This window comes from Triticum urartu, chromosome 5 (assembly GCF_003073215.2).
Source record: "Triticum urartu cultivar G1812 chromosome 5, Tu2.1, whole genome shotgun sequence".
Taxonomy (NCBI): Eukaryota; Viridiplantae; Streptophyta; class Magnoliopsida; order Poales; family Poaceae; genus Triticum; species Triticum urartu.
In genome coordinates, this window is record NC_053026.1 from 33,349,096 (window position 1) to 33,366,786 (window position 17,691).

At 44.1% G+C, this 17,691-nt stretch overlaps 1 protein-coding gene across 2 annotated transcripts; it reads right to left on the minus strand.

Annotated features, from left to right (window-relative positions):
- Positions 1-11,292: 11,292 nt before the first annotated feature.
- Positions 11,293-17,331, minus strand: LOC125507724 (importin subunit beta-1-like). 2 transcript variants are annotated; one of them, XM_048672216.1, is made up of 3 exons: positions 17,124-17,331; positions 13,245-15,658; positions 11,293-11,621 (listed from the first exon to the last, which is right to left on the minus strand). In XM_048672216.1, exons 1-3 carry the CDS (start codon positions 17,295-17,297, stop codon positions 11,522-11,524), a joined length of 2,688 nt encoding a protein of 895 aa, XP_048528173.1. In that variant the 5' UTR covers positions 17,298-17,331; the 3' UTR covers positions 11,293-11,521. The 2 variants fall into 2 exon arrangements, with proteins under 2 accessions (XP_048528173.1, XP_048528172.1); XM_048672215.1 differs by lacking the exon at positions 11,293-11,621 and adding an exon at positions 11,705-11,956.
- Between the last annotated feature and the right edge of the window lie 360 nt (positions 17,332-17,691).

Consider the following 17,691-nt stretch of genomic DNA (forward strand, 5'->3'; position numbering starts at 1 on the left):
CCGCCCGGACACTTTCCAAAGATTACCTTCAAATCCTTGACCATATCATGTACATCAGCACCAGTACGGTGGTGAGGCTTCGTCCGGTGATCTGCCTCACCTTTGAAATGCTTGCCTTTCTTTCTTACGGGATGCCTGCTCGGAAGAAATCAACGATGTCCCAGGTACACATTCCTCTTACAATTATTCAAACATATATTGTCGGTATCATCCAAACAGTGCGTGCATGCGTGGTATCCCTTGTTTGTTTGTCCTGAAAGATTACTGAGAGCAGGACAATCATTGATGGTCACAAACAGCAATGCCTGTAGGTCAAATTCTTCCTGATCGAGCTCATCCCATGCAGGTACACCTTTTCCATTCCACAGTTTTAAGAGTCTTCAACTAATGGCCTTAGGTACACATCAATGTCGTTGTCGGGTGGTGTGACGCCCGGATAATTAGGCTACAGTGAACCTCTGCTAATGATGCCACGTCACCTTGATTACTGTTGGTAATCTCGCGTTAGTTCGAAAACGGTTCGAATTCAAATTCAAAATCAAGCAAACAATAAAAGTTTTCAAATATTAAAACTAAAATGTTCGGAGTGAGCTAAATAATCCATATTAAATCTTGGTGAAGAAACCCCGCTTTTATAAAATCTTTAAATACTCTAAAGTGAATAAAAGTGTAGCGAAATAATTATTGAAATGCCTGTTATAATTAATAAAAATGTTAAACTATTCTATTTAGGGTCTAAACTTTATATGGTAGTGGGTTTAGTGGTAGTACTAATTTCGAGGTCATTTTGGTACTTTACAGAAAAAAGAGGAACAAAATATAACAGAAAAGAAATAAGTAAAAAAAACAAAAAAATAGAAAGAACTCCCGCTCGGCCCAACTGGGCCATGGCCCAGCCAGGCCGACCCAACTCCCTCCCCCGGCCCAACCACGCCTACAACCCACCCCACTCCCCCGGTGACCTTGATCGGTCCACCCACTCCCCCCCATCCCCACGTCTCCCTCATCCTCCCACTCCGCCGCCACACACACGCACGCACACACACTTGGTGGAGCGGGCACCCGAGCCGCCGCACCCCTGAGGCCGCCGCCCGCCGGCGCCGGGAACCGCCACCCCCGGCCTCCTCCTCGCGGCTCCCAACCTCCTGCACCGCATCCCCATCCTCCTCCCCACCGGACTGCGCCCGCCTCACCGACGCCGGACGCCATCGTCTGCTAGCTCCTCTTCGACCACGAGCACGAGCTCGGGACCCCGTCGTCGCCGGACTAACGCCGCCCGTCGCCGGATCTCCCTCGTCGGACTTCCCCCGACCTCTGTCGAGCCCACTGCCACAGTCCCAACTCCCCATCGTGAGCTCCCGTCCTTCCCTTCTCTGTCGCCGGCGCCGTTTCCCCCCCACCCCGCAGCGCCCGCGTGCCGGAGCTCACGCTCCGGGCCGCCCTCGCTGCACGCGCACCACCTCGGTGCCCCTGGACGCGCCCACGGCCGTGCCCCTCTTGTCCGCCCCCCGCGCTCGGCTCCAACCCGGCCTTAGTGGCCCGCGCCGACCACGCCCGCACCTGCCCGTCCGCTGCAGCCGCTGGCTACTGCTGCCTTGCTTGCTCTGCGCCGTCGCCTCGCCTCGACCTCGCCACGGCCCCGCGAGGCCTGCGCCCGTAGCCACCGCGCTCACCACCTCCACCTCCGTGCCCGTGCCATGGCGCTGCTTGGCCGCCCCGCCGCCTGCTGTGGTGCTGGTGCCCCAGCCCTGCTCGGGTCGCCGCCCGCGCAGCCCCGTGGCTCTGCTCCGCTCCATCCCCGTTAACCCGCGCCCGATAAGCCCCCCTGGGCCTATGACGAACGGGGCCCACGCCCAAAATGATTAAAAAAATAATAATAATAATAAAAAGAATTAAAAATAAATAAATAATAATTTAATTAATTAAGTTAATTAATCATGTTTAATTAACCTAATTAACTAGTTAGCTTAATTAAACCCTAATTAGTTTAAACAGTCAATGACGAACGGGACCCACCTGTCAGGTTGACCAAGTCAATTGCTGACGTCATGATGACGTCAGCAAACACTATTCTGGATAATGTTGAATTAAATTAATTAATTAAATCTTAAAAATGATTTAATTCTTTTAAGAATTAATATAAAGTAAACCGTAGCCCGGATGGAAAAACTTTATACATGAAAGTTGCTCAGAACGACGAGACGAATTCGGATACGCAGCCCGTTCATCCGCCACGTGTCCCTAGCATAGTGAACCTGCAACATTTCACCTCCGGTTCATCTGTCCGAAAACGCGAAACACCGGGGATATTTTCCCGGATGTTATCCCCCTTCACCGGTATCACCTAATACCGCGTTAGGGCACCCCTAGCACCGTTACTTGTCTTTTCATGCATCGTTATGCATCTGTTTGCATTATATTCATTGTTTCTTCCCCCCTCTTCTTCCGCTAGACACCGAGACCGACGCCGCTGCTACCCAGTCCGACTACGGAGTTGACGACCCCTCTCTCTTGCCAGAGCAACCAGGCAAGCCCCCCCTTTGATCACCAGATATCGCCTACTCTTCTCTATACTGCTTGCATTAGAGTAGGGTAGCATGTTACTGCTTCCCGTTAATCCTATACTGATGCATAGCCTGTCCTTGCTACTACTGTTGTTACCTTTACCTGCAATCCTATTGCTTAGTATAGGATGCTAGTTTATCATCAGTGGCCCTACATCCTTGTCCGTCTGCCATGCTATACTATCGGGCCGTGATCACTCGGGAGTTGATCACGGGTATATACTATATACTTTATACATGATACATGTGGTGACTAAAGATGGGTCGGCTTGAGGAGCACCCGCGAGTGGAGTTTTGAGGCGGAGCGGCAGGGCAGGTTCCGACCACCTAGGAGAGAGGTGGGCCTGGCCCTGGTCGGCGTTCGCGGATACTTAACACGCTTAACGAGATCTGGGTATTTGATCTGAGTCTGGCCATTTGGTCTATACGCACTAACCATCTACGCGGGAGTAGTTATGGGTATCCCGGCGTCGTGGTATCAGCCGAAGCCTTCGTGACGTCAGCGACTGAGTGGCGCGCGCCGGATTGGACTGGAAGGCCACTAGGCTAGGTCTGCTTTTGGCCGCGTTCGCAACGTGCAGGTGTGCTAAGGGCAATGGGCCCAGACCCCTGGGCGCTTAGGTTTAGACCGGCGTGCTGACCTCTCTGTTGGTCTAGGTGGGGCTGCGACGTGTTGATCTTTCGAGGCCGGGCATGACCCAGGAAAGTGTGTCTGACCAAATGGGATCGAGCGTGTTGGGGTATGTGGTGCACCCCTGCAGGGAAGTTAATCTATTCGAGTAGCCGTGATCTTCGGTAACAGGACGATTTGGTGTTGTACCTTGACCTTATGACAACTAGAACCGGATACTTAATAAAACACACCCTTCCAAGTGCCAGATACAACCGGTGATCGCTCTCTCACAGGGCGACGAGGGGAGGATCAGCGGTTAGGGTTATGCTATGCGATGTTACTTGGAGGACTTCAGTCTACTCCCTTCTACATGCTGCAAGACGGAGGCTGCCAGAAGCGTAGTCTTCGAAAGGATTAGTTATCCCCCTCTTATTCTGGCATTCTGCAGTTCAGTCCACATATGATACCCTTATTCCATTTGATACCAATGCATACATATGTAGTATAGCTCCTTGCTTGCGAGTACTTTGGATGAGTACTCACGGTTGCTTTCTCCCTCTTTTCCCCCTATCCCTTCTACCTGGTTGTCGCAACCAGATGTTGGAGCCCAGGATCCAGACGCCACCGTCGACGATGACTCCTGTTGCACCGGAGGTGCCTACTGCTACGTGCTGTCCGCTGACGACGGCCAGGAGTAGTTAGGAGGATCCCAGGCAGGAGGCCTGCGCCTCTTTCGATCTATATCCCAGTTTGTGCTAGCCTTCTTAAGGCATACTTGTTTAACTTATGTCTGTACTCAGATACTGTTGCTTCCGCTGACTCGTCTATGATCGAGCTCTTGTATTCGAGCCCTCGAGGCCCCTGGCTTGTAATATGATGCTTGTATGACTTATTTTATTTGTAGAGTTGTGTTGTGATATCTTCCCGTGAGTCCCTGATCTTGATCGTACACGTTTGCGTGTATGATTAGTGTACGATTAAATCGGGGGCGTCACAAGTCGCTTAGGGCCTTGGATGAGCACTGGCATCATAATGAACTTCCGCTTCATGCACAACCAAGGAGGAAGGTTATACATACATATAGTCACAGGCCAGGTGCTATGGTTGCTGCTCTTCTCCCCAAAAGGATTAATGCCATCTGCACTTAGACCAAACCATATGTTCCTTGCGTCACCTGCAAAGTCCTCCCGGTACTTCCTCTCAATTTTTCTCCACTGCGACCCATCAGCGGGTACTCTCAAGTTCCCTTCTTTCTTACGGTCTTCTCTATGCCATCGCATCAACTTGGCATACGTTTCAACCATGGTATTATAGGAGCATACCACATCACCTTGGCAGGAATCTTCTTCCTGGGGCGCTCGCCCTTGACATCACCAGGGTCATCGCGGCTGATCTTATACCGCAATGCACCGCATACCGGGCACGCGTTCAAATCCTCGTACTCACCGCCGTAAAGGATGTAGTCATTAGGGCATGCATGTATCTTCTACACCTCTAACCCTAGAGGGCGGACAACCTTCGTTGCTTCGTACGTACTCTCGGGCAATTAGTTGTCCTTTGGAAGCATCTTCTTTAATATTATCAGCAACTTTTCAAATCCCTTGTCAGACACACCATTCTCTGCCTTCCATTGCAGCAATTCCAGTGAGGTGCCTAGCTTTTTCTTGTCAGCTTCGCAATTCGGGTACAACAATTTCTTGTGATCCTCTAACATGCGCTGCAACTTATTCTTCTCCTTTTCACTTGCATAGTTTCTCTTTGCATCGGCAATGGCCCGACCTAGATCATCAGCGGGCTCATCTAATGCCTCTTCTTCAGCTTCTTCCCGCATTGCCGGCTCAGCTTCTTCCCCCATTGTTGTACCATCGTATTCAGGAAACCCATGGCAAACATAGTTGTCGTCGTCCTATTCTTCTTCATTGGCTTCCATCATAACCCCTCTTTCTCCGTGCTTGATCCAAACATTATAGTGGGGCCTGATACCGGACTCAACCAGGTGGACGTGAATGGTTCTTGACTTAGAGTAATTATGATCATTCTTGTTTGCCCCAGCCGCAAGTAGAAAAGTTTGCACACCATTAACGAACTGGGGAGAGCATCACTCATCGTACATGCATTGCCGACTCATCTTCATTACACAGCACCGAATAGACCAAATTAATAGACTTTCATACATAAAGTTCATACAACACTTAAAGGCAACATACAAATAACTCTCTAGATAAAGCATTTAAATGCAACAACAAATGCGATCAAGATCGCAACTAAGGTAACAACTGATCCAACAGCATAGTGATACCAAGCCTCACTATCAATGACATATTTTCTAATCTTTCTAATCTCCAAGCGCATTTTCTCCATCTTGATCTTGTGATCATCGACGACATCGGCAACATGCAACTCCAATTCCATCTTCTCCCCCTCAATTCTTTTCAATTTTTCTTTTAAATACTTGTTTTCTCTTTCAACTAAACTTGACCTCTCGACAATAGGGTCGGTTGGAATTTCCGTTCACATACCTCCTAGATAAAAATATCTATGTCAACTTGATGGGCATAATTTGTCATAAACACCAAATGCAACAAATAGTTATAAAAGAGAATATACCACATCCGAATCATAACCCAGACGAGGGCTGACGGGGAAGGATATCAAAACCATGGCATTATGTATAACAGACAACGTACGGGTAAGATAATTATACGAGTAACTATATATCTAAATCACACAAACATGTTTTTATATATAAAAAATATAAGAACAAGAGGCTCACCACAAGGTGGTGCCAGCGACGGGACAGTGCGGGCGATCGACGGTGGTTAGGACGGAGATGGGAAGGCACTAAGTAAACCACACACACATATGCAAACTAAGTGTTATATATTTTGACCTCAAATTACATATAAATCAAATACTACCACATATAATTCCTCCCAAAATAAAACCAACAAATCACTATACTTATAGAGCATTGCAAGAGCTAATCTAGCAATGAGAGATGAAAGGACAAAGTTTCAAACCTTTGTGATCACTTGGATGGATGGGGTGCCTTCAAATCCTCACAAATTTTGGCAAAAATGGAGCGTGTGCTCGAGAGGAAGAGGAAGAAAACAGAGGAGAGGGGAAGAACGGAGCGCTTCGGCTCGGGCTGGACGAAGCACTATATATAGTGTGACCTTTAGTACCAGTTGGTTATATGAACCGGGACTAAAGGTTCGTCTCTAGTCCCGGTTCGTGGCAAGAACCGGTACTAAAGGTTCGGGTCGGGCCCCAGCCTGACACAAGCCTGCCACCACCTCATTAGTACCGGTTCGTGGCACGAACCGGTACTAAAGGTTTGCCACGAACCGGTACTAATGAGCACCGCCTGCCTAGCCGTTGGAACTGGCACTAATGTGACATTAGTGCCGGTTCAGTTACAAACCGGGACTAATGTGCTTCAAATTAGGCCTTTTTTCTACTAGTGTCTAGGTAAAGTGAGTGTTAGCGTGCGTAGAGTTGTACCGATGGTCGATGGAACTTGAGAGAATATTAATTCTACATTTAGCTCCTCGTTGGGTTTGACACTCTTATTTATCGAAAAATCTACAATCGATCCCCTATACTTGTGGGTTATTAGTCTTTACCAAGCAAAGACTTCAGCAACCAAGAGTAATTGTGGTTCGTGAAGCAAGTCTGTCGAAGGTTTGGAGATCGTCGATAAGCGTCTACCTTGAGTGAAATCAACCAAGTCTGATCAGCTTCGTGTTGAAGGAGAAGAGGATGAACAAAGGTTTGCTCATGTGTTCAATCACAAGTCCCTCCAACCAGACGTATCTCTTTTGCAGAACGATGAACTGGTCTACCAAATCATCTATCACCATCGAGCACCACTGGTCGTTTCTTCTCTACTGCAATTTCTTTGGTACTTTATTTTCTATGCTTTGTGTATAGGTATCCACGATAACTTATGTTTCACTGATCTTTATGTGCACCCAGTCTATCTTGTCTAGTATATTTCAATTCGTTGTTCTCAAAGTAGTTTGTATGTATGCTCATCTGCTCACCCTTTGGCGCTACTTTGTTATTCAACCGAGCTATGTCCTGATGAACATCTCTTGATAGGATTGTTATTTGTCAGGTCTATTTTGTTCATACTTTCAACTTATGTTGTTTGTCTTGCTTCCATTATGTTTCAGCATTGTCTTCGTGAAAGTTCTTTGTTACTACTCGAAAGTTTAGCGTTGTTTTCATCAAAAATTTTGCATAGTCCTTCTTGTTTAGTTTTTTTATCTTCGTGTGTTTGTGCTCATTTACTTTTAGTGTTCCTATTCTGGTTCTTCTTTCGCTGCTTTGTGTTGAGAGGTTTAAAGTTTTGAAAGAAATTTTAAATCTCCCATTCCCCCCCCCCCCCCCCATCAGTCGATATACTCTCGGTCCTAATAGAGACACCTCATTGTGGTCCTTCTGGGTCGCGTAGAACAGTTGCAGCCTCAGGTTCTGCATCATAGAGAGGCCAAGGAGCCCTTCATTGTTGGAATATGGATGTGCCAGTGCGACCTTGCCGCTAATCCTTTGCCACGCCTTGTATTGTAGCATTGATGTTCGGATCTCCCATCTGATACCATCGTTTAGATCCAAGATGTCGAAGCCCCTGCGGAGGTCCGGTGCAGCTCATTGTTCCACCATATCCCTCCAGGCTTCCAAGTCATAATTGCATCTCTTTAGTTGGCGGTTGAACTATACTAGCTTGTTGTCTGAAAATGCCTGCTAGAATGATTTGTTTAAAAGAAAATCTAGAATATGAATCCTGACTTTTGAAATAGGATGCATCCATGTGATGTTTTGAAAATAAAAATTAGTTTACTATCTTGTCATGAACTTTCCAGTCAACAAAACAAAATCTTGTGAGTGAACTCTTCTGTTGTGTTAATGCAACGAAATAGAACAATTCTGAAATGAATTGAAATTCACAGTTTGAACTTGTTACATTTGGTGCCATGTCGTGTGGAGATGCATAGATGCTACCTAGAGCAAAGTGTAGAGATGCAGCTAACGGTACAACAGGTTTCGCAAGTATACTAAGACATTTGCAAGTAATATAACAATACTATTTCTCAAGTTATGCCTAGCAAACAAATAAATACAGTCACTATGATGACATACCATCTGCACGTAAGCTATATATGCGGGAAGGTTCAATTTTCAAGAAAATTTATTGCATCAGGTCAAGCAATTATCTTGAATAGAGAAACAATAGGGAAGAGACTAGTTGTTTTTTTCTTACCGGAACCGAAGATGTTAGGTTAGTTTAGCATTGAGAGGTTTTAGACCTTCAGATTTTATCGTTAGATTGTCTAGATGATGATTTGGATTTATTTTCTCGTGTTTTCATAGGGATAGTAGATACTCGTCCGAGAGGATCAATACAATCCTCCAACATATTACACCAATCTCATACTCTCACAGACTTGCACTTGAAACTTTTTGGTGTTAGTGTTGTTGTAGTGTACTCTTCTTCCCCTACTAATGAGATGAAATACACATCTATGTAAAAAGGACTGACAAGTGGGCAAAAATTAATATTCAACTATGGGCTTGGTAAACCCTGAATATATAATAAGATAATTAAAGTGGCTAAGGAAGGCCTCCTCTCATGAGTTCCCAATGTTAGCTAGCACTCTCTCTGACGTGGACACGTGTCCTTGGTTTTTTTTTCTGGTCCACCGTTTTTTCTTCGATCTTTTGGTTATTTTGAACTTTTTTACTGCCGTGTGGACCAACGTCAATGCAGTTGCTGACATTGCTTTTCATTTTGTTCGTTACTCGGTTTTTCCTTTTGTGTTTGTTAATTTTTTCAAACAGTACAATGCAGATGCTCCCGTATATGCATAGATACTCACCCCTATAAACACATGTAAGATAATTAAAGTGGCTAAGGAGGGCCTCCTCTCATGAGTTCCCAAATGTTAGCTAGCACTCTCTCTCCGTGGACACGTGTCCTTGTTTTTTCTTTCTGGTCCACCGGTTTTTCTTCGATCTTTTGTTCTTTTTGAACTTTTTTACTGCCGTGTGGCCCAGCGTCAATGCAGTTGCTGACATTGGTTTTTCATTTTGTTCATTACTTGGTTTTTCCTTTTGTGTTTGTTAATTTTTTCACACAATACAATGCAGATGCTCACGTATATGCATAGATACTCACCCCTATAGATACATGTACGCACATCCTGTAATTACGAGAACCTTCGAGATATTAAGCTGATAAACAACATCTTGAGATCGTCGAGGCCACTGCAGTGCCTTCGTAGTGTACAAGAACGTCTCCTCTCACTGAACGGATATCGCCAGCTACTGAGGAGCATTGATGCCATGCGTTTGAAGTACTTTGGCGTAAGTGCTTTCCTAACTGACACGGTTTTTTTTTTGGATACTACTCGGTTCTTTCTTTTGTGTCTGCTAAACATGGTACAGCATAGATGCTCACACACACTCACCTTTATAAACACATGCATGTACACTATGCCCCTATAACGTTATTTGGAGCGCCTGAAATAAATCCAGAAAAATACGAGCACCAGTGCCAACATAATACAACATAATACGCGCATCCCTATAAATGCACACACGTACACCCTATCCATATAACTTTATGAGTGGTACAAGGTGTAAGCATTCTTTGCTCATTCTACTTTCTATAAAAAATTAAGATAATTATGATGCGATGCCTAACAACTTTTTCTACAGGACACCATAGACTAAGCAAATCAAAGAAAATTATGTACCTTTGAGTATCCATTTAGACTGTGAGAAGTATGCTAGATTTTGATTGACAATGCATCTCTAATTCCGTTACTCATGCGTGCTATTTCTCACGACTAAGGGTTATAGGATGCAACAAATATTACTTAAAATATCATGTATAAAGAAATCGTCGATACACTGTCATGCCAAAGATTCTATCTTTTTACTAGAGTATTTTTCATTCAGTTTTTACTGTTTTGTGAACTAAAATTTGTATGCATTGCAGGAAAGAATCACATAGTTGTTTTTTTCTTCATTGGGCTGCCAATACTGAGCCTAAAAGAGTGGACCTTTGTATAAAGTTTAATCCTTTCTATTTTCTAATCACTTTTTTTGGTGTTTTTCCTTCTTCTGTATCTTGCTTCGTCCACTAATGCAAATTTTCATCTGTTGTAGGATGGGGTATTATATGTAAAATGAGATCTTTAAAATGTATAATAGACAATTTTTCTTTGGTTCGAAGTAAGCTTTATTTCGTAAAACTTTTAGTTTAACCAAATGATTTTCAAACTTTGGCGAGCATGGTAGGAACAACTTTGGCTGAAACATTTAAGATATAAAGATAACTGACTGTAACCATGGGTGAAGTGTTTTTTTTAATACCTTTCGGTATTTATCTAAGTTATAAATTGGTTTGCACATTACCAACTGTCAGCTCGCTTACCCACCGCCTTCTTTTCTTCTATAAGAAAAACAACAAAACCACATACACACGCTTCACGACGGGCGCGGCATGACACCGTGCCTCCGTCTGCTAGTTTAATATTGTTTTTGCACGCAGATGCTGTCCGAATTGAGATTCCGTGTGTAACTATGAATGGAATTAACAAATAAATTGCTCATGTGAGTGATCAAATAAAGAAGATATAGAAGATTCAGACAAGTGAGCCATCTCAGTCATGAAAATTAAACCATGCATATATAGCAACAAGCAAGCTGTCCTGAAAATCATATCCACACTGCTCTGCTCAGCTCAGAAAGAATACCGGTCAGGTCGATCCTCACCACCAAGAGTGGAAAATGAAAAACAGAGAAACACCGACATGCAGTACAGAACAACCAACAGTTGTGGGGTGCTTCAGATGTTTCTCATTTACGCACCTAAACAACAACCTCCTTAGACTAGGAAGTAGGAATCTTTTTAGAGATGTTAATAAGGACTACATATGGATGTATATAGACATATTTTAGAGTCACTCATTTTGCTCCGTATGTAGTTCGCATTGGAGTCTCTAAAAAGACTTATATTTAGCAATGGGGGGAGTAATATATATGGTTCATGCATGCCAACAGCACAGCCAGCTCCAACAACTGGTCGACAGCACACCCTACCAGTCACAATCAGGAATTCAGGATCGGTTAATCATATATAATCTGCAAGCTCAACAACAGCTAGCAAATAGACATATGCCAACGACTAGACGAGTTCAGTTTGGCTGTTCATCCAATTGCCACCAAAATACATCATCATACTACCAACGCCACACACATGTTGCTGTCCTTCCATGCATCTGTGGCAACTTGCCAAAAAAGAAGCAGAACGAGTTCCTCCTCATATATGTTACTACCTCCATAATTCCGAAATCAGTCCTTCTTTCCATGACTCCGCCGTGAAACCAAACTGATCCAACACATCAACTGCAGAATATGTCACCCCTACACCCCTGAAACAAAGAAATCAAAGATGCACAACATAATCATATAAGCAGCAGCAGCAGCAGCAGCAAGAGGAAACTATATACTACTATAAAACATGGAATTGATAGAAAGGGATTCCTTTTGTTTGCAGATTGTGCATTTTGTTTCACAAAGTAAACAGTTCCTGAATTTCAGCTTCTATAATAAACAAGGTATCCACCTAATTTTTATGACAGTCTTTACTCATTACAAGTACTCTACCACAGACGCATTTCTTCTTTCAGTCAACAACCCCCTTCTGTGAAGATCCTTTGCATCTAGACCGAAAATAATAGTCCCGAAAAAGATTCTGATTATTGAGCTACATGAAAGGTAGCAAGTTGACAAGATAAAAGGGATGGATTATTGACTGGATGAGATGACCCCATGTAATGGAGGGGAATACTTGACTAATACCTCATGGGAAGGAAAGACTACCCATATATAGCTTGGAGAGTGAAAGTTCCTCCCAGGCGACAAATTTAACAAGTAGAATCACTACGAGGAAATTATAATGTTGAAACTTGCGACATTCCTTGTTGTAATCCTGAGACAAGAATGCTCCAGAAAACACAACAGCCAAGTTAAATTGCACCTGGCTAGAGGACACATTTCAAAGTGCAGTGTGTGCTTCAAGGTGCTTTAGACGGGCAATAAATTAATGAATATCAACTTCTATATGTGTCTTAACATTACTGTTTCACTATAAAATGAACTGAAACTGCATAGCTTTCTGGTTTCAACTCGTGCATTTTTCTCTATTGATTGATCGGCTTAGTTAGCTATTTTATACTAATAAAAGAAAGTGCTGATATCAGCAAATGACATTTAAAAGCCTGGTCCACCAACCTTTTAAAAGTCTATTTGGGAGAAACAGGAACAGGGTTCCTTTCTTTCCAGATTATTAGTACTCCCTCCGTAAAGAAATATAAGAGCGTTTAGACCACTAAAGTAGTGATCTAAACGCTCTTACATTTCTTCACAGAACAAGTACTAAATTGCCTGGTCTGACAACCTTCTTCATTTTATCTAATAATATCTACTTTGCTCTACACTGTTAAAAGTAATTATATTTCTTTACAAAGGGAGTACTAAATTGCCTGGTCTGCCAACCTTTCTTCATTTTATCTCATACTATCTACTTTGCTCTACACTGTTAGAAGTCTAACTTGTTGTAGAAGGGCAACTATAGAGTCCCTTGCCGAGTAACCACTATGGGAGAGCAATTAGGGGCTATGTCGCCTATTAATTAAAATGATGGTAATGTGCAAATAATCATATGGAGCAGTCACCCATACAAGAATCAAGAGCAGGGCAACTAATTAGAATGGTGGCATGTGCAAATAATCCTATGGAGCAGTCACCCATATAAAAAACAAAAGCAAGGCAACTAATTAGAATGGCGGCATGTGCGAATAATCATATGGAGCAGCCACCCATATAAAAAACAAGAGCAAGCTAGGCAACTAATTAGAATGATGGCATGTGCAAATAATTGTACGGGACAGTCGCCCATATAAGAAACAAGAGCAAGGTAACTAATTAAAATGATGCCATGTTAATCGTATGGAACAGTTGACCAAAAAGAAGGCATTGAACATCATGTGCACCTGCTCTTGTCCTCGGAGACAGCTTCAATGAACTCAACTAGATCCGCTGCTACCTTCAACCCAGATTTTCGGTCTTTTATACCCCTCAATATGCCAGAGTAAGCCTTGCATATTCCCTGTCTAAGCTGGTTACCGTAATCAACCTTATCCTCATCATAATATCTTGGGTTAGCAGCTTCTTTCAGCTCTTTCCTAACAGCCTTCAGGTACTTCTCCTCAAAAATCTTGCCGATAGCAAGAGCAATCTCTCCAAAGCATGCCAAAATCTGAGGTTTAAGCTCGGGTTGTGAGAGACCTTTGTAAAGAACATCCATCATATGATCACAGCATGGCAGGATTTCATCTCCCAAGGCATGAAAGATAGTGCCAATCGCCTCTAAATAGATTGGGGAAAATAGCTTCACACTGTAATACTGCAAAAATATTGGCATGAAATCCAGAAACTTTGGACCAACAGCACGAGCGAGAGCACCAATGGTGAGCGCTGCTTTATCACGTGCAGTAGAGCAGTCGCAGGTCAGGACACGGCAAAACTGAAGCAACATAAACGGAGCAGACTCCCTAACCTTGTCCCCGTGAAGTGAATTGCCCAGTTTTTCGATTATGGCATGCAGTACGTCACACAGCAATGCCTGAAGATCGTGCTTGTTAGTCTTGTCATCTGATGAAATTGCTTTGGCATCAAGCGTGGTGTTTAATCTTCTCATGATACGAGGCATTAAAACTATAATAGCTAGTACAGCATTCAAATCCCATATGTTGCTTACTCTCACAACCTCAATCAATGCGCCATAAGCAGATGCAGATGCTGGAAGCCCGAAAGGGGTCTTCATATCAAGTTCTGAAGCAGAAAGGAGAGCATCAATAACACCACCAAGAAAAGGTGAAAGCTCAGATGAGATTCGCTTTTTTGAATGGTCCACCTCAGATGAGATTGCCACATCATAACCTCGGGCAAGAAAATATATAGCTCCACAGACTTCCTTGGACACTTCTGGAACATCTTTACCACTCTTCGACAACGCAGCCATGATGCGTGGAAAGTCTTCATTTGTGAAAAATCTTTTATCAAGAGCTGGAGAATGCCGAAGCTCAAACACCCGCCCCAGAGTGCATGCAGCGGTGCCTCTTACCTCCATGTGTGGGTCTTCCATCCTGTCCATCAACAAACCGACCACGGGAGCGAGTTTCTCAATAGAGGGCCCTTCAAGCATAACGCCTAGTACAGAAATAGCTGTCTTGCGACTACGCCAATCTGCCACTTTGATGTTACCCTCGACAAACTGCATTGCAAGTGGAACAACTGCATCCCCGATAGTTCTAGCGACGAGGCCTAGGCATGCCACAGCACTCATGAAGATGTTCAGTTCATCAACATCTCTTTCTTGGTGTAACGACAGAGTTTGTAGCAGAAGTGGAACAAGCGAACAGAGGGGCTTCTCAGTAAAGTGACAATCTGCACTCGGGATAGCATCAGCAAAACGCTTTTTTCGTTCTCTGAGTTCAATCACTTCTCCACAAATAGTACTCCAGAACTCGATACATTCAAGTGCAACTGTTTCCACACCTCCTTCCAAGCCCAAAGCTTCAGTTGTACGGCTGAGTGTGGTTTCCATGTAAGGTTCTAACTCCATAATATAATTGGATGCAATTGCAGTAAGGCAGACGAATGCTGCATGCTTGATCTCCGCTGCTTCATCGTGTTTAGCTGCATCACAGATTGCAGTCATTATATGATTTCTGCAATCATCATCATTTGCGAAGTTAGCAAACGTAAGAACATTCCGTAGAGCTTTGACCGCTGCAAGCCGGACTTCAGAACTTTTCTCTGCCTGGTGGTTCATTGCCCGGATGACGGCATCCAGAACACCATTAATTGTGTCCTTGTCGAACCTCAAGTTCTCCTCCTCAAACAAATACTCCAGCGCCTCTAGAGTTGCTTGCTTTAGTGTAGGAGATGCACCCTGCTGTGCCATGTTGCGCAGTAATCTGCCAATGAGATCTTGCCATCTCTCGGAGGGTGTCTCAATATATGCAAGCCTGCCAATAATCTGTGATGAGGCATGCCTCGCCTGAGGAGCTGAAGATCCTAGTGTTATCAGCAATGACTCCTTAATCTGGGATTTGATACATGGATCCAGGTTGTTCCATTGTTTGATGAGGAGGCTGTTATCTTCAGAATACTTTCCTTCCACAGAGTTCTTCAGGATAATGCCAGCAAGGCATCTGCACTCGGGTGGACTTGCCTCACTCGAGAGCTCTGCTGATAAGGACAGGAGGAAGTTGGAACGATTACGCTCTTGGAGCTGCTTGAGTTTGCCTTCTGCTGCTAGCCTTATGTTGTTATCCGGATCCTGAGCATCTTTTAGAATTGGAGTGATATTATCCATAGCTGGCTGTATCAACTGTCCGTCCTGGCAAACATGCAAAAAGCATCCAGAATGGTTCAGTTAGAAATAGAAAAAAGGGAAAGAAAGCAGCCTGGTTACACACAAACTAACAAAGAAAACGGATACAAACCGTCCTAAGAAAGGGCCACTAGACAAATTTGACATATATAGCTTAGTTGGACTTGTGCAATGAGAACCACGCAAGGACAGGACTGTTACAAATTATTAAGCTACAAGAGATGTGTCTTGCAAATTATAAGGATGGATGGATGTAAAGAAAAAATCAGCAGCAGGATCAAGTGGCACCAATAGACCACCATTGCTAAGCTAGTTAATTAATATTCTATATCCGGCAAGTAGGGATTTAGCCATCCCAAATTAATCCTGGCTGAACAGAGCCATGTATATAAGCTCATACATAGCCTGCTGAGTATACGGTAAGGTAAAGAGCCTAAAAATGCAAAGACTAGGAAAACTGCTGACACCAGAACAGAGTAAAGAGAGGAGGGAGTTTCTGGACCAAGCTGCATGGTCCTAATATAAGCTCCGATGTAACCCAAGAACTTACTGAAGCATGGATATACGTTCGGGCCTAATCAAGGTGACTAGGTGAGATTGGGATTAGCTAGCTAACAGCCTTTGTGTGTTTTTACAATGTTATATATACCCAAAAAGTGCTTTAGAACATTAACTGCGAAAAATCCTAGCTAGCGAAATAATACCAGCGTACGAAAACACAATATATATACTTTGAACAGTGCATTCTTTCAACATGTAAAATAAAATAGTATATTAAGCTGAAGCAGCAGATTAAGAAAAAAAACTGTACGTATGTACATATATGCAGATATATACAAAGAAAGAATGGATTCAACCAATGAGGACAAAACCTAATCGAAATTAAAGTGTTTCTTTATATATAGATTGAGAAAGTAAATAAATTCCTTGGTGAAGTAGTACAAGCAAGCAACAGAAAGAGACAACTAAATTTCCTTGTTCCATAATGATGATGATGAAATTGAAACTAAATTAAGTAGCACCGTGGTGTGGTGTGGTGTGCGTAGTCAGGGTACGTATGTACTGTATATAACCAGAAGGCCCTTTGACTAGTAAATTTAGGGATTCTGCTGTGCTGGACTTTGGGTCTAATCTAATGCATGTACTGTTTAATTAATCAATCAATTAATAATTGTATATGCTTCTCCAATGGGGAGAGAAGGAAGGAATGTCTTACATCCCCATGCGTGATGGACAAGGATGCAGCTAGAGAGAGGGAAAAGTTGGGTTTCTTCCGGGAGCTAGCGTCAAGCCAACTTGGGATCTCCGGGACCGAAGGGATTCGAGAACATATGGCGACGGACCTCCAAGGGAAGGAGCTTGAGGAGGCGGGCTAGGGTTAGGGATCGAGCCAGAGCCAGAGCCAGAGCCAAAAGCCGAGAGAGGTGGGCAGATGGAGCAAAACGAACGAAGGAAGGCGCGCGGATCTTACCAGCGGGGCGGGATCTCCGCTTGCTCCCGGTACCGGTGGAGGAGAGGCGGTGGCGGCGAGCGGCCGGCGGAGCGTGGCTTCTCCGCTCGCTCCCGCACCCGGTCCCGGTCCCGGTCCCGGTGGAGGAGAGGCGGTGGCGGCGAGCGGCGTGGTTTCTCGTTTTCTTTTAGGCATTGGGATCGGATCGGGGTCGGGATGGAGAGGGGAACTCCACACCGCAGTAACTATAAATTCAATTCTAATAAAGGTCGGCCGACAACACCTTCGCCACCTCAACTACAACCAAATTACCCGCAACTGCCATTGGTATTCCCTACTCGGCCCATTGCAAGTGGATGCGGGTTGCCCACGTAAAAGCCCTCTTAAGTTATTCTCTGCAACTCCAATCTTTAGTTCCAGAGCTGGAACCTTACTTTTTTTTATGTGGGTAGCCGAACCTTATATATATCTATGTAAACTCACCGTTTGTACTCACTAGTAGAAAACAGGGCTTTGGTCCAGGCCGGGTCAGGCCATTAGTCCCAGTTCAGTCTAGAACCGGGACCAATGGGGGCATTGGACCCGGTTC